This window comes from Saccostrea echinata, unplaced genomic scaffold, assembly GCF_033153115.1.
Source record: "Saccostrea echinata isolate AGI-Se365-2 ecotype Australia unplaced genomic scaffold, CSIRO_AGI_Sech_v1 ptg000014l, whole genome shotgun sequence".
NCBI classification, from domain to species: domain Eukaryota; kingdom Metazoa; phylum Mollusca; class Bivalvia; order Ostreida; family Ostreidae; genus Saccostrea; species Saccostrea echinata.
This window is the reverse complement of record NW_026889763.1, coordinates 2031408-2057589: the sequence shown is the minus strand read 5'-3', so window position 1 is coordinate 2057589 and position 26182 is coordinate 2031408. Positions and strand designations below refer to the sequence as shown.

Below are 26182 nucleotides of genomic sequence, written 5' to 3'. Positions count from 1 at the left end.
CTGGGTTTTTTTCCAAAATCATTTTAAAATTTATACTATTTAAAATTCTGACATAAGTATGTTCTCAGTTTATGGTCTTGATGCTTGGACCAATTTGAATGAAACATCCTTGGATATGAAAAAAATCTCTTTTTTTTTTCAAAAGAAGGCACAATTCACCTTTCATATGGATAGAATTAAAAAATAAAAAAAGAAAGATTATAATGAAATGTTCATTAAAATCTTTTGCCCCAGAACCAATTTTCAGAAAAGACAATACTTACGTTAAAAAAAAAGATTATACAGAGAAAATTCAAGTTTGTCAAATCATCATCCTGGAGTTTTTGTAGGGCAACAATGGTGTTTCCAAGACGTACATGTATAAGAATATAAAGTAAAAATTCTTAAAAAAACTTTTTATGATTTAAATGCATGGCTTATTGTTATGCAAGGATTCCCATGTATCGAAGAATAATTGTGTTTCAATCAAATCCTCGGAAAAAAGAAACTATGTAGTTGTTGTTCAAACTGAGTTACGTATCAAATATAATAATAAAAAAAAAATCTTGGAAGACCTGGTTGAAAAAAAGAAAAAAATAAGCAAGCATACTTATATAGTCTGATTTACTAAAGGGTCAATAGGTTTATAAAGTACTGGTAATTCGAGCAGAAAATAAGAATATTTTTTTGTTTCAAATAATACATTTATACAACAAACACTTAACGTTTATATATATATATATATATGTCCTTTGACTTCATTTGGTGCCTTTTTGGAAAGCCTAAGAATGTCAGTGCACACACATATAATCGTATGACTTATTTAAGCTTTGTGGCCAAAGAGGCTATTAGTTTTATATTTTGATATAAACCGTTTAGTATTATATAAATAGTGCACGTTTTTGAGGGTAACAGTTGAAATTGACACCCCAAGGAAAACCATTGTCAACCGACGCGTCAGCGGAGGTTGACAATGGTTTTCCGAGGGGTGTCAATTTCAACTGTTACCCTCAAAAACGTGCACTATTTATTTTATTATACTGAATGTCTTATTGATTTCGGGTGTCATAAAAAAATTCGGAGATCGTCGTTAAGTTCACGCTTAGAAAGCTTTCAAACTCCCCGCTTCTACTTTTCTCAATAAGAAAGCTTCGGAAAAGATTAACCAACCTCTTTATTGTTTGTTTGCTATCAAAAAGTCCTTTGTCATCTAAAGTTTGCACTCGCAGGGATGTTTCGTCTGTCGTTTGTTGTTTTCAAGTAAGCTACATCGGACGCAAGCTTTATTGACGTCGTTTATTCGGCTTCTTTCAAACGCACAACCGACGCTTTGAGAATTCTACGGTGAACCGTACGCGCATGATTTGAACGCATGTAATATTTTCGTAATGTTACCCGTTGTCTAGTGTGTTGCTAACGCTGAGGGTAACATTACGGATTGTTAAATGCGTCTAAACCAATCAGATTTTAGTATTTAACATGAAAGTATAATAAGATATAATAATGTAATAACTTAATGTAATAAGATTATCCTGTAAGTGTTAGTATATATCAAATTACTTACTGAATAAACCTTTTCACAAATGAAAGTTAGTCTCACTTGACATTCTAATTGTTTCGTCTTCTTGTATTTCGTATCTAGGCCTCCCTTCAATTTGTGTTGTCCACACAAAATCCAAACGTACAAATCCCGTGGTGGACAGGCCTGAATGACCAGCAGAAAGAAGGGGCATATGTCTGGCAGGATGGGTCTACCTATAATACTTCTATTGTGTAAGTTTTTTATCTGCTTTGATCTAGCTATTGTGTGAGTTCTTTGGCTGCTTTGATCTATTGTATAAGTTCATTGGCTGCTTTGATCTATTGTATTAGTTCATTGGCTGCTTTGATCTATTGTATAAGTTCATTGGCTGCTTTGATCTATTGTATAAGTTCATTGGCTGCTTTGATCTATTGTGCAATTTCTTCGTCTGCTTTGATCTGTTGTGTAAGTTCTTCATCTACTTTGATCAATTTTGTGAGTTCTTTGGCTGCTTTGATCTACTGCGTAAGTTCTTTGCCATCTTTGATCTATTATGTAAGTTCTTCATCTGCTGTGATCTATTGTGTAAGTTCTTCATCTGCTGTGATCTATTGTGTAAGTTCTTCATCTGCTTTGATCTATTGTGCAAGTTCTTTTGCTGCTTTGATCTATTGTGTAAGTTTGGAAGCAAATAAATGGTAGTAAAATCAGGCACTTGAAAAATACGTCTTCACATATGTTAAAAAGATCATATATGACTTTTACTTTGTTTATTTAACTCAGAAGATCGAATTCCATTTGAAAATTTAATTTTTGATATTTATGTATATATATCACTTCTGTATGGTAACAATCCTTCATGAAACTCATTCATTCAAAGTGTAATATGTTGCATCCCTTATTTATCATATTTGTATAAGTTTCTTTATCAAAACGAATTATCTAAAAGAGTTCCATGAAATTAGTAATCGCATCTCTATCCACAGTGATATAATATGTATCTTTAGGCCTAGTAGACGTTTGTATCATTAATGGACGATTGTATCATTAGTGGTTTATGAATGAAAAATATGTGCGTCTTTAATGGATACAAAGTTAATTAGTAGATTTTATAAAATAAGCGGTTATTTTAGTACATCCCAGTCATAGAAAAAAAAACATGGTACAACTGTATGTCTACTTATCATAATTCATTAAAAGCCTAAAGCTTTAAAATAAATGTACCCAAATTGAGGGTAACGAGGTATAAATATCCTATATTAGGCCAAAGTTTTTATTTTTTTTGGTTTACGATTTTCTGTCTCCAAAAAATGCATTGGGTGGTCGAAAAATAAAAATAAAAATAATTTAGGATTCAACAATTTCATTTTAAATACCAGCAATGTTTATTTCAATGAAAATAATACATGTCAATAGTACTTTTAAGTTCTATTGTCTAGATCACATAACTCTTTTTATTTAATTTTAATTCATTTCTAACTTTAGACTGAATGTCATTTTCATTTAGTTCTGATTTTTGTTTATCAATCAGTGCTTGGTTCATGATGTTCAACTTCTTTTTGTGCTCTTCAGTGATATGTGATGTGTTATAAACCTCAGTATCCCCACAAACTAAAAATAAGGATCCAAATTTAAGTTAAATTTAGATTGAAGAAAAATACAATTTAATTGTTTAACAATATTGAAAGTAATTAACGTTGAAATAAAAGTTATAATAATTTGATCATGCAGCTATCAAATTTAATGTTCCAATAATTTCTCAATCAAGTCCTTCTTTAAATTTTGTTATGTACCTGCACAGTAGGCAATGCTCATTATTTACTTTATAGTAATTCAGAGGGCTCTGATCTCAATTGAGTATCAAATTTGCAAAGATTTGTATATTAAAATTACTTCTATAAATTAACAAAATGTTTTATACACATTTGAATTTATCCAGTGAAATACCAGTCAGCTTTACTTCAACTAAGATGTATCTCTCAACACTAAATTGGCTTCACTATTATCCATGGATTTATCAGCCTATGATTTTGGGAAACACCATTTTTAGGGAATTGGGAAAAAATTATCGGCTATTTGATGAAATTGGAAAATTTTTTAAAATGTTGCTTAAATCATGTATTCAGGGGTAATTCATTTAACATTTCAGCATGAACTCTAATTTGGGCAACCAAACGACAATTAAATATGATCCATCTTCATCATACAATGATACAAGATCAATTATGAATAATAGACTAATAAAGGTAAAATGGACTTCAATGAGTATAAAGTATTTTTACAACTTAGGGTAGTACATGTACATGTGTGTATGAGATTTCAATTTAGGTCATTATAGTATCTGTTTCTGGAGATTATAAACCTCCTGCAAAAATTACTAAGTACACATTTTCTAAAAGTCCTCTTCACTTGCAGATCAATAGAGTAGGTGGAAATAGCTTAATAAATCTATATAATTACACAATATCATCATTTTTAGAAAAACGGAGGAAATTCGGATTAAAAGTTGGCGATGTCTTTTCAGTGTTTTTAAACATGTGTTATGACTGTAGCTTTGCTAAATGAGTTAAATAGATGAAAATTACAGACAATCTGACAATTTTACTTTTTTCCAAAGATAATTAAAAATAAAAGCATTGTTCACCAATTGGGAAAAATACTGCCAAATTGGAAAAACTGAACTCATTTTCAATTGGGAATGAAGACGAATTTCGGTCCATGAGAAGGCACTGATAAATCCCTTTTATCTATAGGTGTATCCGTGTCTGCTAGGTCGATCAGGGTTGGGCATAAACTCTCCAATATTACGGTATGAATTTAGCCAATTGAGACATCGCAATTAGAGAAAGGGATCATGCATCCAAGATTTTATTCACTTTTCCATGCAGAAAAAAGTTCTTTAAGTGTGTGTCATTGCTTTCAGTGAGGAATTGCCTTGTTACATGACAGAACCGCCATTTTTGGTTTGCACATGTGTTTATTTACGGTCACCTAAATGTTTGTAAAGGGCTCATATATTTATAAGCGCTTATTTGACTAAGATGCATTCTTAAATTTAAAACCCACCAGTTTAGCTGAGAAAAATCCGGAAAAATATTTCGGAAAAAGACATTATTTTTATTTTCATGATTGGTGAAAATTAGGGTCGGCGGAATCGTAAACCAATTGAAAAAAAAACTTTGGCCTTATTAATATTTTGGGTTTAATGAAAGCGTAATACTAGCGGGTGTAAAATCATTTCTGAACTTCTCCTACATGAATTTAAAATGACAAATGTCAATTTTATATCTTTAGAACCTGGGATAAGGCCCCAAGCTCAGACGCCTCAGAACGTCAAAATTGCGCAATTATGAGATCTGGGGGATCTGTTGATGACGTCACATGTGCCACAAGAGCTTTCTACGTCTGTGAAGCAAACTCTTTGAAAAGTAAATAGTTTTGTACATAAAAATTCTAATGAATAGCATACATGATTATTTTTTCGATGAAAGTCACCAAAAGTGTTTTCAATTATGATTCTTGGAATATTCATATAAAATTTTAATCATCATCACAAATTGGATCATTATCATCCTGAAAAAGTTTAATTTCAAATGAAAATCATTTTCTTTACATAGAAAATGGCTCAATCTAGTTGAGTTATGTACAGTATTGATGTCAACTTTTTTAATCGAACATAACGCTTGTTATAATTGTTTTCAAAAAGAATTTTTTTTGCCAATACTTAGATTACATAGATGTTGGATGCGGACCTTGGAAAAGGGCAGAGGGCAGGTGCTATCTCTTTGGAAACGGACAGGGATATTCTTGGAGTGACGCACGAGCGAAATGCCAAAAGGCAGGCGCAGATCTAGTGAAAGTCGATGACAAAAACCAATACGTGAGTTTCCTTCCTGTGCACTGTAAATTAGTATATATGAAAACAGAGGTAAACATTAACAAGCTAATTCAGAGAATTTGTGTCCCCCGCTTTCGGAAAAAAGAAGAGGGGTGGAAGAACCGGAAAAATTTTGCAGATGGAAAAAGAAAAAGGCCGACCTTGACCTTTCGACTTTTGGCATTAAAGTCAATAGGAGTCTTTTTAAGTTAAAGAAATTCATGACCAGAAGATTCATTGCAAAAGCGTACAGAAAAACTAAAATTATTATCTTAAAACATGCTATACTATATATATATTTCTGACTTTGACCTTTTGAACCTTTGTTTTTTTTTTTTTGAGCCATGGGGAGTTGTAATATACAATATTGCAAGATCTCAAAGTATTTTTAAAATATAGTTTGGAAAAAGTAAACAAAGACAGAATTTATGAGTTTACGACCTTGACTTCAAGATCAATAGGGGTCTTCTTTAGACCATCTGAGTTGTGATATTAAATTTTATCGAAGAAAGCTCAAAGAAAACTAAAATTTATCCTTAGGAAAATGTTATTAGTAATGTATGATTTTTGACCTTGACCTTTGACCTTTTGACCTTAAAATCAATAGGGATCTTCCTGAGGCTATAAGGAGTTGTGAAAAAAAAATCACTGCCAAAGCTCAGAGACATTTAAAGATATTGCACGGAAACAAAGTGTATCACACAAACAGAACGTATGAATTTATGATCTTGAATTACGAATTTTTGATCTAAAAACCAATAGGGGTCTCTTTAGGCCATAGGGAGTTGTGTATAAAATTTCATCGCAAAAGCGCAAAGGCTTCTTGAGATATCGTCCGGAAACGAACGTGTTACACACAGACAGAATGTATGAATTTATGACCTTGACCTTTGACCTTTTGACTCAAAATCAATAGGGGTCTTTAGGGCATAGGAAGTTGTGATATAATATTTCATTGCCAAAGCTTCTTGAGATATCGTCCGGAAATAAAAGTATACACAGAGATACAGACACACGGACGGACAAACAGACCCAAATTAATATCTCCCACTTTCAGTGAAAGCGGGAGACAAAAATATATGTGTAACATTCCCCTCCTCTTAAAAAATAAGCCCACAATAACCTGCTAAAGGATGAATCTTAGTTTAAATATGTTAAACTCCGTTACAGGCAGACTATCATCTTAGTATTTTTTTGTGTGGATGAAATATATCTATGATCAGTCTAATGATTTTATTTTTGGGCGAAAACGAGTTAAATAACATGATATCGATATACCCTTAAGTGAAAAATGTGAAGGCTTTGGAAAAATAAAACCAAGTCGCACTTATTAAGACATATTTCTCCTTTCTTTATAGGCGTGGTTAAAAGTAATTGAGATGCCTGGGTGGCGGGGCTACTGGACAGGTCTGAGGGATGCTGGACACGAGGGGACATGGCTGTGGCAGGACGGATCTACGTGTAATGCGAGTTACGTGTAAGTTGATAATAATGTCAGTATGTTAAGGATTACGTGTAAGGTAAAATTGTTTAACGCCGAGTTGGCATATTGCAGCCACATTTCGGCGATAAAAATTTACGTTCCTTGGCCGGTATTGGGTGAATAAAAAATACCACCAAATTGAAATTTTTTGAAAAAATCAACTACCCATAACATATTTTTCACTTATATCATCATATTGTAAATGAATTCTAGTTGAAATTCCCGAAGTTGCAATAGAATAGACAATTGGATAAGAAAAAGTTTCAGAATTTTGATTAGTAAAACTTTATTTGAAAAAAAGAAAATATCACTATATCCTAAAAGACTTTCTAAAATACATAATCAAAAGAAATTATAGTTTTTATGCTTCAAAATGGTATCAGGGATATAAATGATCAGATCTCAACCTTGATTGAGTTTCTGTTCTTGTATATGTGGAAAATATTTGGCTTTTTGATTGTAATTTTACATTATTTTTTCAATTCTGGTTTGAAAAGTTATAATATGAAAGAAATATGAAACAATAAAATTCTACCCAAATCATTTTTTTGTCCATTTAGGTTAGTTCTCTTAATTTATGCCAAAAGAAAATTTTGACATAAAAGTTTTCTTACAAAAAATACTAGATTTCGAAGTGACCCTATGTTACATTATTGTGTTGCACTCTTGACATCTGATATCCGATTTTATTTAACATTGTTTTAAAAATTATAACACACAATAACCCATTCTTAGTTTGTAAATCAATTCATCGTTTTGATATTTTTTATCATTTACGGCACGTTTTTATATACTTACAAGACTTCAAAACATGAGTATTTGCAATGTGTAATACATTGTATTTAAAAATATTTGTTAAGTTAAGAAAACTATTCTCTGAATTGACTGTAAAATATCTGTAATTAGTTGAAAGACATAAAGTTTTGAACATCAAATAGTATCAAACATTTCTCTCAATTTATTTTTAGTAAAGATAGATGAAGATCATTGATAATTATAAAACAGTTTTGTTGCACTCCTGACTGCATTAAAATTCAAAATTAAAACCACAGAACACAAAAATTTATAAAGTGTTGACAACATCAAGTGGTAACGAAATTGTGCAATATTTATAGTCCAATAATTCATAATTAAAACACATGAAAGTATTTAAACTTGACTTTATATCTTGAATTATACCCTATTTATGTAAAAAAAAAAAAAAAAAAAAAAAAAAAAAAAAAAAAAAAAAAAAAAAAAAAACTAGCTAAAACATATATTTAAGGATACAATATATTTTATAGTATATTTTCCTTCACAGGACAAACACTGTAAGCAACTGACGTCAATCAGAAACATTCTACTCATCAATTTTTTCTTTATATTTATTCATATTTGATCAGCAATAATTCTATCACATTTGTTGCACTCCTGACCAAGAGCATGGGATTCTTTAAAGTGGAATTGTGAAGTGAAAACTATATCAGAACTTATGTTCTGTTGTTTCAGTGAGGTTGAGGTGGAATTACTTGAACTTTATAAAAAATTTTCAGTGTGTTTATTTTTTACATTCTTTAAAAAATCAAAGAAATAATAAAAACACATCTGAATTGATGAAATTGAAAAAAAAGAGAAGGATTTTAATTAAAAAAAAAACTGTCAATAATTTAGTACTAAATTATACAAATAGAACGTAATTAATTAACGATATTTCTTTATAGCATGAGTAGAAGTCTTTTCATCATATAACTTGAATCTTTAAAAAAAATGTGTTGCACTCCTGACAATAGAAATATAGCTCTGAAACACAGGCATACCCTGTAATTGATAAATATATTTGGTAAATATGTTCTTTGTATCTGTATCTTCCAAAATAAAAATCAGAGAATCATATACTGATTAAAATTTTTTCATGTTGGGGAGCAAAACATCAGATATTGCACTCTTGACATTATTGGGTATGCACAGATACTTGACTTTAATTAATGCTGCTTATGATTTATATAACATTTTGAAGTTTTAAATTGTATATCAGGTATTGTTTTACACTTTGAAAATTCTTTTTTGACTTAATTGTCCTTCGGATTTTTAAAATCGATGTTTTTTTGGCAACACTTTATTTTTTCTGTTGCACTCCTGACATGGTATAACATTTTTTTTTTCAACATCAGCCATGGCCACAACTTGGTCAAACAAAAGTTGCTACAGTCTACATTTGAAGCTCAATACTTTGAATATTATCAGGGAAGTCTTTATTTCCACCATAAACCATAATCATTTATTTCACAGATCTTAAAAAATATTGAATTTTTAAAATGTCACAAAAAGGTGTTGCAGTCCTGACATTTTAAGCATCATTTTTGGGCATAACTTTTTTTTTGAATTGATATATCAATGAGATATTTGGCAGGTATTTAGACACTATCTAAAGGCATATTCTGAGACATAGAAATTTATTCCAATTGCCTGTACTTTTAGTGTAGGCTAAAAAACATGCATTTTGTCATTTTTTTAAATTCACTCTTTTGAAAGTTTTTGGGTTTCTCTTTTTTGCACCAGAGAAACGATTGTTCACGTGCTAAGGGGTTGACACGCTGCAGCATTTAACGTCCCATCCGACGGGCGTATGTGTAAGTTAAGAGCGATCAAAGCATGCGTGTGAAGAAATACAAAATAAAGTGACAATTACCTTTAAGGACATACGCAACGTAGTTTGAACTTTATTGTCTTTTTCCAATACTTGAAGGAACTGTGTGCTACATTTTAATGTCTATATATGCTATTGTACATGTCTTCTAAAACAAGTTTGGATAAACAAAACATCTAGAATATATACTGAGTAATTTTTATATATATTTCTTTGAATTATACAAGGATTTTCATCAATTGATATCTTTTCAAAACCCCTGGTAATACATGCTGATATTTTGCCTAACAACATCTGATGGCATTTCAATCTTAAATCAAGAATATCTTGAAAAAATATCAGTAGGTAAGGTACGTTTCGTATGTCCTTAAGTCGAAGGTTAAATCTCAGTACATGAAGTTGATGATTTTCTCGGTACATGTAGTTGAGGGTTATCGCAGTACATTTAAGGTTAAGTTGAGGGTAAAAGATAACAAGTAGAACAGGTGATCTTAGTTGGTAATGGATTACGTGTAATTTGATGTTTATAACAGAATAATCACGAATCGAGAGTCATCTTGCACACATCGATTCAGTCTTTAAAAAAAATATAATCCAGTTATACATATCACAACTAATTAGGTGATAGTGTTTCGGTGCTACTGATAGCACGTCATTTTAATACTTTACCTTAATTGTAAAGCCATCTTCGTAATTGGTCAATCTCAAGCACACATCGATCAATTTCTAAATTTCGTGTGATTTTTAGCTCTTGTAATGATCATATCACCTGTAACTCGTATAAAACATACGTTATCTTGCATTTTGTGACCATAACTTTAAATGGGTATGATTGTTTTTATTGATTGAGCACGCGGCGTGTGTGAGGGGTCGGCAGGGGATGCTCACTCCTACATGGCACATGATCCCACCTCTGATGTTTTCACAGGTCTGTGTTTGCTCTGCTCCCGATTTGTATTGTCTAAATGCACTTTGAGTTTGAATACCATATTGTATTTGTGGTTCAACCAACTTCCGAAATTAGACGGATTTGGTTTAAGTACCGGTCGAAATACTGTAATGTTCAATATTCATAAAAACAAGCTCTCGGTTGCACTCATATCTCATGCCACTCCAAGTTTATCCACCAAACTTGTTATTTAGAATCTTTTTAATATGTTTGCAGATTATCAAATAAATTCATAGAATTGAAAAAAAAAATCTATGGATATAATTATTATTTCTTTTGAATTCAACGTGGGAGAATATTTTGATTCATGCACAGAAATTCGAAACCAATCAGGATTGGAGAGCATTTTGAAACTTTTTGATAAATTATCTTACTTTAAATAGCTTTTAAGAAGACTGTTAAGTATTCCTCAACTAATATTTAAAAATTTATCAATATGAAATCAATGATTTTGTGAATTTTTTTTATCTAATTAAAAATTAAGGTTAAGTTAGTGCAAAATATTTTCTCAAAGATGACATCTAGATCTCATTTAATACTTGTATCAATTATTCCAACTCAATTTTTTTTCGAGTAACACAGGTAGTAATTTAAGACCACGTGGCGCAAGTCAAAAGCAGGTTTAACAACTTATTTAATATTTTTACGGAAAAAAAACACTTGTAAGACTTATATTTACCAAACTCTTCTCCTTCCAAGGCATTATAAAGTATCCATTAACATTTATCATGTTTTATTCCATTTATATTGAGATAGCAAAATTAATTGATCTACTTGATTGCCCAAGATATTTTTTTCTATTCTTGGTGAAGGAATTGGAGACATGAACCAAATAATTATGCTTCCAATGAGGACTGTGGCCAGATGTTTGGAGACGGGGTCCTGAATGATTTAGACTGTCAAGCTCACCTGGGATATATCTGCGAATACCCCAAACCACCAGGTAAAGTTACTGTTTTTTATTGATTGTGTGATCAAGGTTATATTTAATGTTAATCACAGTGGAGTCCAACAACGGCACGCGATGGATCACTTTATTAGATTGGAAGCCTAAGCTTTCTGTAATATTTTCAATGACATATGTACCAAAAACTTTACTTCGATCTCTAAAATGATAGAATTTAATACACGGTCACATGGTGTGGTGTATAAATGCACGTTTTCTCTATGCAAGGAAAAAATTGTCACTTATGAGCCACGCAGAATAATAGGTTTTGATTCTTGGGATAGTTAATTTTGTATTACCTGTTGAGTAGGTAGAAATCATTTGTTCTTCAGTGTTTGGAGTTGTTGACTGTTTTGTGAGTTTTTTTTTATTCTTACATAAAAATTTAGGAAGAGTAAATGCATCAGAGCATGAGGCTTCGCCATCATTTTCTTTCAAAGGAATACTTATGTAACATTTTCCTTCCTTACGCTAAAAGTCATCAAATCAAATTAAAAATGGACGCATGGACTCAATTTACCTTTATCATGATAGATATCTTATAGTAAAGGTCACACAATCAGCTTTTCAAAGTTAGATTATATTTTGTTATTTTTGAGGTTTTTAGATGCCATGAGAATGAATGATTCCATTACTATTTTAAGATGCTGAAGAATGAATTTTATTTACAAAGGGTCTCAGACGTGTCTAACCAATTGGGTCGGAAACGGAAACTCATGTTACTTCTTTAGTAACGCGTCTTCCTCCGATAAACTCCGATGGAAAGATGTTTACCAAAGATGTAACGATCTGGCGTCTGACGCAGGAGTTACAGCAAATTACCTGTCCATTGATTCACAGGGCGAAAAAGTGATTTATTTTCCTTACATGAAAAATTAAGAATTAAGAACTAAATCATAAAAAGTCCTCACATATCAGTTTTTCTTATACTATACCCATGAGACATCATCTACTTTAATATACTTGTACGATTTACATTTGTTTTATGTAGACTTTCGTGCAGTCACAGGTGACATTGCAGATTAAGAATTCCGGGGGCGGTTGGTGGACTGGCTTAAACGATCAACAGGCGGAAGGAGTGTGGATGTTTAATGGAGCAACCGCCCTTCCAGATCCCTCCCTTTTGTGAGTTTAAGTAAAAAAAAAAGTTTGATGCAACTCATACAGAAGCCCATTTAGGACCTATTAAAATATATTTCTGAATTCGATATAACGAATTGTCAAATTCGTAAACTTATGCTCCAATGTTGAAAGCTGCTCACTTGCCGTATGTGGATAATGTTAATTCTGTTGCTATTTCCTCATTATATGCTGATACTTTTCCATTATAAGTTGATAATTTTCTATTATATGCTGATACTTCAACATTTTATGCTGATTCCTCCCCATTATATGCTGATTCTTTTCCATTTATGCTGATACTTTGTTCTTTATATACTGACACTTTTTCATTAATTCATTATACTTTTAATATTACATTTTATTTTGTTGAAAAGTTTAAATTACAAACTCCTGGAAAGAAAGGGAAGGCCTAATTTCAATTGTTTCATGTACTGGAGAAAAGGGGGTTTGCAACAGATTTATGAACATTTTGATTGATTGATTGATTGTATGTTGTTTTACGTCCAATTCGAGAATTTTTCACTAATATAGAGACGTCACCATATACCGGTGAAGGGCTTCTTATTTTGACCTTTACTCGGCACTCAGGGCCATTGAGGGATCTTTATTGTGCCAACGCCTGTCGTGACTCGGGGCCTTGGTTTTTAAGTTCTCATCCGAAGGACCCGCAACTTTCACTTCAAAATGTCGAGCGCATGGCGAAGGAACAGTTGCTACCCATTTTTTATCGACTTAGGTAAGTCGCGGCCGAGATTCGAACTCACGACCTAATGACTGAGCTACTGTGAACGATCTGAACATTTTGAAAGAGAAAAAATAAAGCCAGATTGTTTGTGAGCTGCTTGCCCAAGAATTTGAAGCCGTTGGTATTTCAAAAAGAGCCTGGGTATTATGTAAATAATATATGGTACCAATTTTGTCTAATGAAAATTAGAAATGAGTTTGTTAAACAGGCTTAGGGCTGATTACATTGTTACATTGTATTACATTACCATTACTTCCAGAATTTGGGCATTGAAATACCATTACCATTACTCTATTTTTTAAGCAATGCTTTACATTACTATTACTTAAAGTAATGCATGATCATTACCATTACTTTTTACTGTTTTCCAAGATAGAAATATGTGCAAATATGTGCAACTATTTTCATAAAGACTCACGCCACCCTCAAATATTAAATTTAATGAATGTTGATTCAAATTTGAATATCATTACTAGTATTTATCAAATTTCAAGAAACATTTCAATTACCAAAAAGGTAAATATGCACTTTTGTGTAACTATTGGGTCAAACATTTGGGGTTGTTCAATTATCCGCCCCTTCCCTGAACTGTTTGAATTTTATTTATCAGACATAGATATTTTGATTTAGCACCTTATAATATAATTATAATTATGAAAAAAAAATTAAATACATTGACAAGTGAAAAGAGTTGAACATAGGGTACATTTTGCTCTACTATAATTAAAAGTAGCATGCCTGACTTCTATTCCCTTTTTTGGTCCAAGTGATTGGGCATTGTCAGCTCCACTAGACCAGGTCAATTAACGTTTCATAAACACGGCCAGGAGAAATGGATCAGTACATATATGTTGAGGACTTCTCAAAACAATATATTGCACTTTTTAATTGTGTGTTTTGTTGATACTCTATTCATTAGGTGGCAATTATCAGTGTACAGTGTATCGTTAATTAGTTTACCCCATATTGGAATAATTTTCTTAATTACTTTCTAAACTGCATTGATCATTCTTTGAGAACAAAGCTTATCTAAAATAAGTATGAAAATTTAAATTCGTGGTAGTTATAATTTGGAGAGAATGTTATAGAAGTGAAAGTGTATTTGAATACAAAAAAAAAGTTTAGCACTAAGTTAAATTGTAAAGTTCATTTTTATTATTTTGTATTTTTTAATCTTAAAAAATAATTTCCATGTCCATTTTAAATTCATTTTTAATTTAAGAAAATTGGTATACAGAAAATAATGCATTGCACTGATGTGTAATGCACTACTAAATTCTTGGACAGACAGGTTACAAACAATAGTTTGGCATTCTTCTCATTTCAGTACTAGTTTTCATAAGCAATACGTAATTCTAGTTACCTTTTCACTTTTGTTGAAACGATATCCTGTCTTGCTTTCCGGAATTTTTGACTTTAAATATATCACTCAAATATCAAGTTCAACAGAAAGTAACAAATAATTAACGCTGTCATAAGACAGTAATACATGCACTTATGTGCTTGCCTCTAAATTTGCTCTTCTTTATATTTAGATAACCAGGGAAGAAGCCACTGTGACAGTAATTCTTTATTTTACACAAAATATATACAGTAAAACTCGATTATAAAAAAACTCGCTTATAAGGAAATCTCGGTTATAAGGAACCTTGAAGTATCCTGTACAAGACCTTTGACTATGTTTTTATACGGCTATAAAGAATCTCAGCTCGGTTATAAAGAAGCAAAACTCGAGGTTCCAGTGACGTCCTTTAACTTACTATTATATATATATATATATATATATATATATATATATATATATATATATATATATATATATATATATATATATATATATATTTACTATATATATATATATATATATATATATATATATATATATATATATATATATATATATATATATATATATATATATATAATGCTCAAATGAGTATTTTTGCTTACGGACCTCTTTTATATTTTGTTTGTTGTTTAACGTCCCTCTCGAGAATTTTTATACTGGTTTGGAGACGCCAGAACTTACCGGTGGAGGGCTGCAAATTCATACCTATACTCGGCATTCAGGGCCATTGAGCAGTGGAGGAACATTTTCGTGCCAACACCTACTACGACGCGGGACCTCGGTTTATATAGTCTCATCCGAATGACCGGTTTACACGTACCACAGTGGGATTCGAACCCACGACGTAAGCATCAGCTCCTTACTCCGCTAAAAATGTAAGAGGAGGTTAGGGAAGAAGCTTTATTGTAGAAAATGTTTTATTAGACCCCCATTTGGCCCCAGGCTAGAAATGAAAATTTCAAGATCTTTCAGCACATGTACAAGGCAACACCAATCATATTCTGAAAGATGTGTTGTGTACTGCTTAAAATGTAGGAGTAGTATAAGGAAGAAAATTGTGTGACAGACGGACGGAACAGGATAACAAAAATATACCCGAAATTTCTCTAGAAAAAGCGAGTATATTCATCAGACTATAAAGTATCTTTATATACTGTTGAAGTATCATCATATAATGTCAAATTTTCATAATATGATGATGAAGTATCAGAAAGTACAAACTGTCATCATATGATGAAGAAGTATGAGCATTTAAAGACAAAATATCAGCATATAATGTCAAAGTGTTAACAGATTATGAAAAGTTTCGGCATAAAATGACAAAAAAGGTTCACTTAATGTCATACTATCATCATTTTAATATGAAGAATTATCGACATTTAAATGTCAAAATACTGGTATCATTATGTAATGAGGATATATATTTGTTCACATTAGGCAGTTGAGGTGTTTCATAATAAATGCATGAGATCTGCAGGAGCTAGATGTATAAGCCACTGAAACCCAGAAATCTCGTATCTACTTAAAAAAGTAAAGTTTTTCATGATCTGTTTTATAATTATTATCTTCATATCTTATCATTTTCATATTGAAGAGAAACATGTCAGAAAGGAAGTTTGAGATGTAAGTCACAAGATCATGAATCCTGATATGTTTTTTTTCTTCAAAATACTTTAATTTTTTTATGATAAATATCACAGTCATATCAAGTGAAAGGTCACAAAGTCTCCCCGGTGATTGACAAAGCTCTTGTGTCAAAGAATGCATGTAAAAATATCAAATACTGTAAACGTACATTTTTTCCACATGGTCATAATTCACGGATTCACAATTTCTGTTCAATTCTCGCGTAGAAAATTCCTTAAATTGCCATTGTCTACCTTGTATGCACTTTAGGTATCCTCTGACAAACTTCCGCGGAAAATTGGTGACCGTGTACATAACGTAAATTAACCCACGTCTTTAGTATAAACTTTTTTATGGTAAAAAAGTTATAGGGTGGATATTCCTGAGTGTTGATCGTTTTGTATGAAATATGACGAAAAAGCTCAAAGTCCATTGGAATAATACAAATTGGAAGTAGTGCAAAAATGGAACTCTAAAAACATCTGAGGTATGATCAGGTGCCATGGAGGGTAAGCATCCCCTGTCGACCCGTCACACCCGGCGTTTGCTCCTTGTCATCATCGGGCAAATTCCATAGACAATTCAGTGTGAAAATAATGGCTTAACAATTCGTATGAAAAAAATTAATCAACATTTGACTTAACGATAGATTATATTTGCTAACAAGGTCATTGTATCGACTATAGAATTCGAGAAATGTGACTTTAAACGGGACTGTTTATATTCTTATTTCATCAACTTATTTTTCAATAACTTGTCTTTTTTAAAAAAAAATTATTAATATGTAGAGCATGCTCTTGCGTATCGAATCAACTGAGAGACATAAACCCCGTATGCAGGTGATAAGGGTACATTGCTACATAAGTAAGGAAGTTGACGATTGAAAATTGAAATCGTGACGTTTATCATAAAGTTTTGTTGTTAAGTTGCCATTAATATTTTTTTCTATTAAAATATCCATATGTGCTAGTCCCTGTGGTGTCTTTTATTTCGATTTCAAAGGGATACACTATATCGAATCAACGTAGGAATGAAAATGAATTATTTTGATTGATAAAGCGTCGTCGATTTATTTAAATGTCGAATTGAAGACCACAGCAAGAGACTTCTTTTTCATGTAGAAGTTTTTGAATTAATTACGAGGGTTGTTCCAGATAAACGCGAACTTTTTCAATATTTTTCGTTTCACTAATATTATAAAGTTAAAAATTGGTATGTACTATAATTAACATTTTTTTTACATAATTCACAGAAATTTCAATAAAATATCTCTATAAATAACATTTTTCTCTCTGATAAATCACTCATCCAAAGTAGCTCCCGGCGCAACACCGATGACGTCAAAACGTAGCTCGTGGAGTTTTTGGATTTGTTCAGGAATCGTGCATTTTTAAAAATTCGTTCGCAGCAGAAATTCGATACTGTATTTGATTTTTTAAATTACCAAGATATCCAATTTCACGCGAACTACAGTTAAGAATAAATCAAGGAATTAATTCTTTTAATAGACAATTTTCCAACCCCGATCTTAAACTTAACTACTCGCATAGTTAAAGACGGTCTCCACGTATGACGTCCAGCTCTAGACTTTTCAGTTTGTCGTCATTTTTGTTGGTCTACCAAACGCTTCTTCCATCGGATAACCAGTCCATCCATCTTTGAACCTCTTTTACTAGGTATAAACCAGTGTTCGATACATGAATTTGTGTCGTTTCCTCGTTCCCAGCTCTTTTCCCGTATGAACAGGAGACATACCCCGCTCCACACAGTAATGAGTGATAATTTGGTGCGCCGCAGTATCGCCCGACGTCGCTGTTTTTAACAATATCTAACTAATAGTGTTTTGTCATATAACGTCATATTTTTGTTATTTATGATCTCAAAGTATTAATCTTTTACACACAAGTACTTTAGATCGGACAGTTTCTATGGATGTAATTTTTGTCACATTATAATTCCGTATAGCCTTGTAACAAAGAAAAATATAGATGGCAATGTTAATTCTGAAAGTCAAGAAATTGCCGTGCGCCGACCAACGATATTTAACATCCTTTAAATGCTGTTTCTAGATGCATGTGACATTCCAACTTCACAGTATTTGGTAAAAAAAGACGGAAAATATCATTTCCCAACATTGTGCCAAAAATGATTAATTTTGGTAAGGTAGTTTATGAAATATTTAAAAAGTTCGCGTTTTTCTGGGACAACCCTCGTATCTATGAATCTGACATATAGACACAAAGATAATATAATATGTTTTGCTCACTTCATAGGGGAAAGATCACGAATAGTGATCGATCTTAAAAAAATCAATAAACAATACAAATCATTGAAGAAAGCATAAAACGCAGACTCCTGGAAATTCCAGAGGTGAGATTAGCTGCCTAGGAGGAGTAAGCATCCCCTGTTGACAGGTCACACCCTACGCATTGATCAGGTAGAGGCCACATTCAGTAGTCAAAATCGGTAAAATAAAGGCCTAACAATTGGTATGAAACATGTCAGCCAAAATACAACCCAGTGATAAGTAACGGGGGTAATATTTGCTAACAAGGTCATTATAATGACCAAAGAATTTACAAAATGCTGACTTTAAACGGGGTTGTTGAAATCCCTGTCACATCAACTTATCTGTCAGTAGCCTGCTGTGGTTTAAAAATTGATCGTACTCGGAGCATGCTATTGAGTATCGAATAAGTTGGGAGTTGTGAAACACCATATTCAGGTGATAGCACGGTGTTACTACATAAATAAGGAAAGTTGACGATGGGAAAGCTGAAAAAAATGATTTACTCGTGGAATGGCTTTATTGTGTTGTCCTTTTTTTTTCTTTCAGGTAAACACTTTATATCATACTTTTTCAGAAACTGGGCGAATGAACCAAATAATGCAGGCGGCAATGAAAATTGTGCTGCTATGTATAAAGGAGGGAGATTCAATGATCTGCCATGTGATGCTAAGGCCTACTTCATTTGCCAGAAGCCTGTTCGTAAGTAAAAAAAAAAAAAAAAACAAAAGCAACTCAGACCTTGTTTTAAAACGAATAAAATCAATTTCATCTTAAAAAGGAAAAAGCAATAAAAATACAAATGTTCGTTTGCTATGAATTTGAATCTGGTTCTTTCTGATTTTCACAGAGTACGTCAACTTTTACTTTATGTATGTACAACTGTATTACAGTTTGTTTCATGAAATATATGGAGATAACGAATAGGATTCAAGCTCAAAAGTCCATTAAACAATACAAAATAGGAGCAGAGCAAACACGGACCTCTAAACATTAGAGGTGGGATCAGGTGCCATGGAGAAGTGAGCATCCCCTGCCGACGGTCACACCTGCCGTGTGCTCCTTGTCATGATCGGGAAATAACGGAAAAATCCGTCGACAATTCAGTGTGTAAATAATGGCCTAACAATTAGTATGAAAAACGTCAGTCAGCATTTGACTCAATGATTAATTGTATTTGCTGACAAGGTCATTGTATCGACCATAGAACTTACGAAATGATGACTTTAAACGAGACAGCTGATATTCTTGTTTCATCAACTTGTTTGCCAATAAATTACCTCGTTTTAGAAATTGTACATCTTACCCCCAGTTCCATCGACTTGCCCTTACAATATCCATAAGAAATGATATGTCCTCGATGATCGGTCCTAGTTAAAGTTAAATCATTGTGCAGATTCCTTTTATGGCCTCTAGACATTTTCCCTTCTGTCCAGTCTTGATTGTTTTTAAAGTATGTCACTCGTGAACTTTTAAGAAAAGTTTTGATAGAACCTAAAATATCAAAATTATCAATTACAAATTTAATTCTTATAAGCTATCGGATAAGCAATGTAAATTGTCAATTTTCAATTTAAAAAAAACGCTCACACAATCGACCAGAAATAAATTTCATGAGGGACTATTTCTTTTGGTGGAAGGATTTTTTGCATAGAAATCAGTTCATCTACAGATTTTTTTTAATTCAAAATGCTGGAACTTTGCTATTAATTTTCACGCTATCATACATTTGGAATTTTCAAATTAGGTTTCAAATGATACTTTTAGAACAAATTTTTACAAAGTTTCTCAGTTTTCAAAATATGCAGCTATATTGGTAAAGCAAGATAAAATTAACATTGATTTTAGCCTGAAATGTGCATAATTTGCCCAATATTTCAAAATTTACATCACTGACCCAACCTTTTTATTTTATTTTTTGAAATAACACGACATATCTAATCGATCAGCACGAAATTAATAAAAAAAAAACTTCCTGTAAGAAAATATACTATAAAGATCATTTTAGATTTTTAGTACTCAACATATGATACTTTATTAGTGCTAAAAAGGTCACACAATAATTTACTCGCGCCATTTCATCGTTAACATTTTCTTTTAAACTATTTTTGTAATTATACCCCGCTCCGAAGGAGAGGGGGTATACTGTTTTACCCTTGTGTGTCTTTCTGTCTAGCTGTCTGTCTGTCTGTGGTATTGTGTTTGTGTGTCTATGTGTCCGTGTGTCTGTCCGTACCAAATTTTCGTCGCAGTTTTCTCAGCAACTACTCATCACAGATGCTTGAAATTTTAGCACAGTCTTTGTTTAGGCATGCCATATGGTAGGATTCATTTTTGTTTGAATCCGATGTCAACTTCCTGTTTATTCGTGCGTCGGTCCGTAACAAATTTCCGTCACAGTTTTCTCAGCAACTACTCAGCGCAGATGCTCGAAATTTTAGCACAGTCTTTCTTAAGGCATGCCATATGGTGGGATTTATTTTTGTATGAATTCGATGACAACATGAGAGTGTATATTCACATCACAGTTGGGGTATTACTAGTGAGCATTCTCTCACAGACTTCTTGTTACATTTGATAAAATATGATTGAGGTTAAAGTGATTAATATAAGAGTTACAATTTAAGCGTAAAAGTTCAAGTTAATTGAACTACATGTATTGCTCAGTAACATGCACACTGACAATAATTTTCTTTCCGGTTTTGATTTATTCTTCATAAGTAGATGTCTGCTAGACAGTTGCAAAATTTTGATTTTAGATACCATCTTTGGCCCAGAAATTTTGTTTTCATATGTAAGATTATAAAGGGAGATTCTTCTTTGTACAGTAGTAACAAGAAGAATGGTTTAAGTGATTAAAATTAAGAGATCAGATCCCACGATCATGAAAACAGGCTTAGGTATACAAGTCAAAATTTCAGTTATCTGTCAGATGCTTTATTAGTTATCAGCCAAGTCAAAATTTTTGCATAAAAGCTCTTCGGTAATGCAGTTTAAAAAAAGCTTTTATTAGAAACCATTATTTACCATTTCAGCGCAATTCATGTAATGAGATTTAAACTTGAAGTTGTTTCATGATCTCAGGGTCTTCTTTAAGTCTTCAAGCAGAATTATTTCCAAGTAGCTATCTCACTAATATTGATCAAACTTGCATCAATGCATCAAAGATATCACCAGTGATGCGGGTTGTCATCCTTGATTCATAATCTCAATATGTATTCAGAATGAATAATTAGATAGATATTTGTGCAGTTAATCATTCCAAAGTACAAAAGAAGTCCAATTTTGTAGACTTTTGAATCCGGGGATGCATACTACAAATCATGTGTTAAATGTGATGCTTCTGAACCGCATTTTATTGATCAGTTATGTATGCATAACCTGGTATCAGGCACATTTCTATGTATCATTGAGTAGATTGTTTTAGAGTGTGATTATTTCTATGCAATTCTAAATCCAATGATGAACACTTAATGGTATTATAAATGCTAATTTTCATTTCGTTCATGATGTATTCAAAAAAGTGAATTCAAACTACAGTGCATTTACAATAAAGTTTCGGAGCAGGTTCAAATAGCCGTAAGTCCTACATTGACGAAACGTATGTAGATGTCTCCTCCAGGGATGTCTATGTCAATCAGGCTTCGGATGCAGCACATAGATGATTGATCAAATTATTTTAAAGAGCTGAACAATTCCCATGTGAAAATTGATACTACAGGCAGATTGACCAATTTTGCAATACAAAAACCACTCTTTGAATTATGCGATTCTAGAGTGTGTCAACGTCTGACTTCGTATAAAATCCCTTTTCAGAATATTTAGAAAGATGTTTCTTTTGAAAACGGGTAAAATTGTTTCTTCTTTCTCTGAAAGTCCACTTATACAACAAAATGTTTTAGAAAAAAACCCCTACCATTTCTCTCTCCCTCTCTCTCTCTAAAAATATTGGTAAGAGATATTTTGGAAGAAACAAAAGACACCAGTATCACCTAAAGCAATTTGGCTCGAAACAAAGTCAGTTTGTTTAAGATGTACACTGCAGTTCTCGAAATTCAAAAATACGTACTGTAACTCCGAACAGAAAGTCAAAAATGTGAATCTCTGAACAGAAAGCCAAAAATTTGAAACTTTGAACATCTTCAGAAAAAAAAAAAATTTTTTATTATGAAAATAATCTTTAATTTTAGCAGTATTAGCACAAGGTTATGTGTACCTAAGGAATATTTTCAAATCAAGGAATTAATATAAATTGCCTTGGTTTGCATTACTCAAGAAGAACGTAACCTTGACTGTGATATGGAAAAGGATATGTAGTATTCTCTCTCCTCTCTCTCTCTCCATCTCTCTGTATATAGTTTTCATTAAAAACATGTAAAGAAATTAATTTGTACTTTTGTTTAAAATTTTAAGAATTTATATTTCTGAAGAACAATTGCAATGTTATTGCCAACAATAACTTTAAAGAAACTCATGAGTAATTATTTACTTATAATATTACAAAAAGGTGTCAAGAAACTTATTATCATCTGGAAATGAAGGTAGAAGGGATATAGTAATGTGCTTGTGAATGTGTGAGCGGAGCGAGTGAGAGAGTGCGTCCATAACGGAAGTAATAATTTACATCGGGATCAATGTGTTCTTTTGCGAGGGATGCTCCGCTTTTGCCCTAATGGGAAAAGAGTACTAATTATTTTCTCGTAGAACTCTTTACAAACCTTTTGCCCTCTCAATACTCTACAAATTCAATTTGAGACAAATCCTTGGCATCATTTGAAACTTTATTCCAAACGCTTATAAAAAAAAGCCCAAAGAAAATATAGGGTCCCATGGCGTCTATAGGTCTAAATTGCGGTTGTTTACAACATATAACGATCGGCAGTAAATGATACTCTGCCAAAAATATCAACCCCACTCCAACAATCTTCCCATGGTATTTCTATATTTTCTGTAATATTCCTACATTCAATCATTTATTTCAAACATTGATATTTTTACTTTAAAATGAAAATAATTGCATACCTGAATTCAGCCAATCGGGTAACACACACTATTCAGTACTCTATGCTACTTTCCATAACAAACAAAGCCACTTGAATATCAAGGGATTTGGTACTCTCATTCCTATAGTCTTGATCATCAAGACGCTTCGATCTCTATCTTTGTGTTATAAGGACAAGTGTCTGGATGATCGAGACTATCATTCCTATAATGTTCGTACATTAATTTTTTATGCCCCCGGATCGAAAGATCCCGGGGGTATACTGTTTTTGTCCAGTCTGTCCGTTTGTCTGTTTGTCTGTCTGTTGTAAACTTTAACCTTGCCCATAACTTTTGATTGGTTGGAGCTATGACTTTCATATTTCACATGTGTATTCCTTGTGACAAGACCTTTCTTTGGGTGCCATCATATTTGACCTTTTGACCTTGACCTTGGAGTTTGACCCACTTTTGCAAAATTTTATGAGACTTTAACCTTGGCCATAACTTCTGAACAGTTTGTGCTTGGGGTTTCAAACTTCACATGTGTATTTTTTGTGACAAGGTCTTCCTTTGGATATCAACAACTTTGACCTTTTGACCTTGACTTTGGAGTTTGACCCACTTTTGAAAAACGTTAACCTTGACCATAAGTTTTGAACAGTTGGTGCTTGGGTTTCAAACTTCACATGTGTATTCCTTGTGATAAGACCTTCCTCTGGATAACAACCTCTTTGATCTTGACCTAGGAGTTTGACCTACTTTTGAAAAACTTTAACCTTGGCCATAACTTTTGAACGGTTAGGGCTAGGGCTATTATACCGTACATATATAATCCTTGTGACAAGACCTTCCTTTGGATACCAACCACTTTGACCTTTTGACCTTGACCTAGGAGTTTGACCTACTTTTGAAAAACTTTAACCTTGGCCATAACTTTTGAATGGTTGGTGCTAGGGCTTTCATACTTCACATATGTAATCCTTGTGACACCACCTTCCTTTGAATACCAACCACTTTGACCCTTTGACCTTGACATAGGAGTTTGACCTACTTTCGAAAAACTTTAACCTTGGCCATAACTTTTGAATGGTTGGTGCTAGGGCCTTCATACTTCACATATGTAATCCTTGTGACAAGACCTTCCTTTGGATACCAACAACTTTGACCTTGACCTTGATGTTTTACTTACTTTTAAAAAACTTTAACTTTCGCCATAACTTTTGAACAGTTGCAGCTAGGGCTTTCAAATTTAAAATTTTTTATCTTTTGGCCTGGATTTTGACTTGCATTTGAGAAACTTTAACCTTCGCCATAAGCTGCCATACGGGGGCATCAGTGTTTCACAAACACATCTTGTTTTATCTTATGACCAGTTTTAATCTTAAGAAAACATTTACCCTAAGGTTCCTTTTAAAAAAAAATATCAAAAATTCTTTGAAGAAATAACATAATTGTTATGTTTTTCTCTCTGAAAGAATGCATTCATAAAAATGACCTAAAATTTAAATATAAAACGTAAGATTTTTAGGGAAAGGATAAAAAAAGGATAATAAAAGAATAACATTTCTTAAATATTCAGTCTTCCTGGAAAACAAGGTGATAAATCGATTTCTCACACGAAAATTCCTCACATTTTTTTTTATTATATAACATGTAACTTTATATTTATTAAAATAAATGATAAAAAAAAATCACAGTTTTAACCCCACAAATTAGTCTCTGACGTAACTATATAATATTCATAAAAACAAGTGTCCGATTACTCGCTGTGATGTTCATGTTATGTTATTGCATTTTCTAATATTTTTCAGCCGGTTTCCAATCTTCAAGTTCCATCGTCACACCAAGCTTTGTCGCCTGCTTTGTCCTAAGTCTTCTGAAACTACTTTTGTGAAGTAAACTACCTCCTTTTTACAGCTTGCATTTTCAGGAAAAGTACAAGACATACGATGGGTTCTATGAATTCTACACATTACAGGAAGACGTTTGTCCGCAGAGTTCAGAACTGTAAAGGCTGTTTGCAATTTCAAATAATTTCTATTTCTGTTGATCTAAGTAAATTTCAAGAATGTTAAGTTCATGTACTAAATTGTACCTATTTTTACCTTTTTAGTATTATATACGAAAATCAATATAACTTTTTCATCTTTTTTATCTTATGCAAAATGATGTCAATAGTTACATGATACATCATTAATTCTTCCTCCTGAATTTCAATTTGTTTGTTAAGCATAAATGACTCCATTCTATTCATATGGCCCTCTCCGTATCTCTAGAATGGATACTAGTTTGACATTTTGTAGTGTTGTCTACATTATTGTTTCTGAAAATTAAAAGTTTTTGATCCTCGCATGGCCAAATTCAATCCAAGGAGTATATGTCTTGAATTTAATTAAAAAAAGAATGAGTTTTTGATCTATGCACCTTGTTAATAAAGAGCTGGGGCCTGTTTTACGAAAGAACTTACCACTAAGACCAAAAACCTTAGCAAATTGTAAAATTTTGCAAAATTAATGATTTTGTTTAAAATTTCTGGGGTAAAAATATCTTTCTACATTCCTTTTAAAAAGATAAAAATCGTTTACAATTTCATGTAAATGAAAAAAAAAATTATCAGAATTAAATTCGTAAGTTTTTTTGTAGAAAGTATTGTATTTTAAACAAATTCTTATGTTGTGAAAATTCATAT

General features: G+C 32.3%; 1 protein-coding gene across 1 annotated transcript in view; it reads left to right on the top strand.

The window, feature by feature from the left end:
* Positions 1–25484, top strand: part of LOC133187108 (macrophage mannose receptor 1-like) — a 29328-nt gene extending 3844 nt beyond the window's left edge. The window contains exons 6-14 of the mRNA XM_061322467.1: positions 1622–1752; positions 4796–4929; positions 5230–5381; positions 6737–6855; positions 11249–11384; positions 12064–12231; positions 12374–12507; positions 19088–19212; positions 25305–25484. Of these exons, the coding sequence (XP_061178451.1) occupies positions 1622–1752; positions 4796–4929; positions 5230–5381; positions 6737–6855; positions 11249–11384; positions 12064–12231; positions 12374–12507; positions 19088–19212; positions 25305–25387 (1182 nt within the window). The 3' untranslated portion in view covers positions 25388–25484. The remainder of the gene's footprint in view (positions 1–1621; positions 1753–4795; positions 4930–5229; positions 5382–6736; positions 6856–11248; positions 11385–12063; positions 12232–12373; positions 12508–19087; positions 19213–25304) is intronic.
* Positions 25485–26182: the final 698 nt, after the last annotated feature.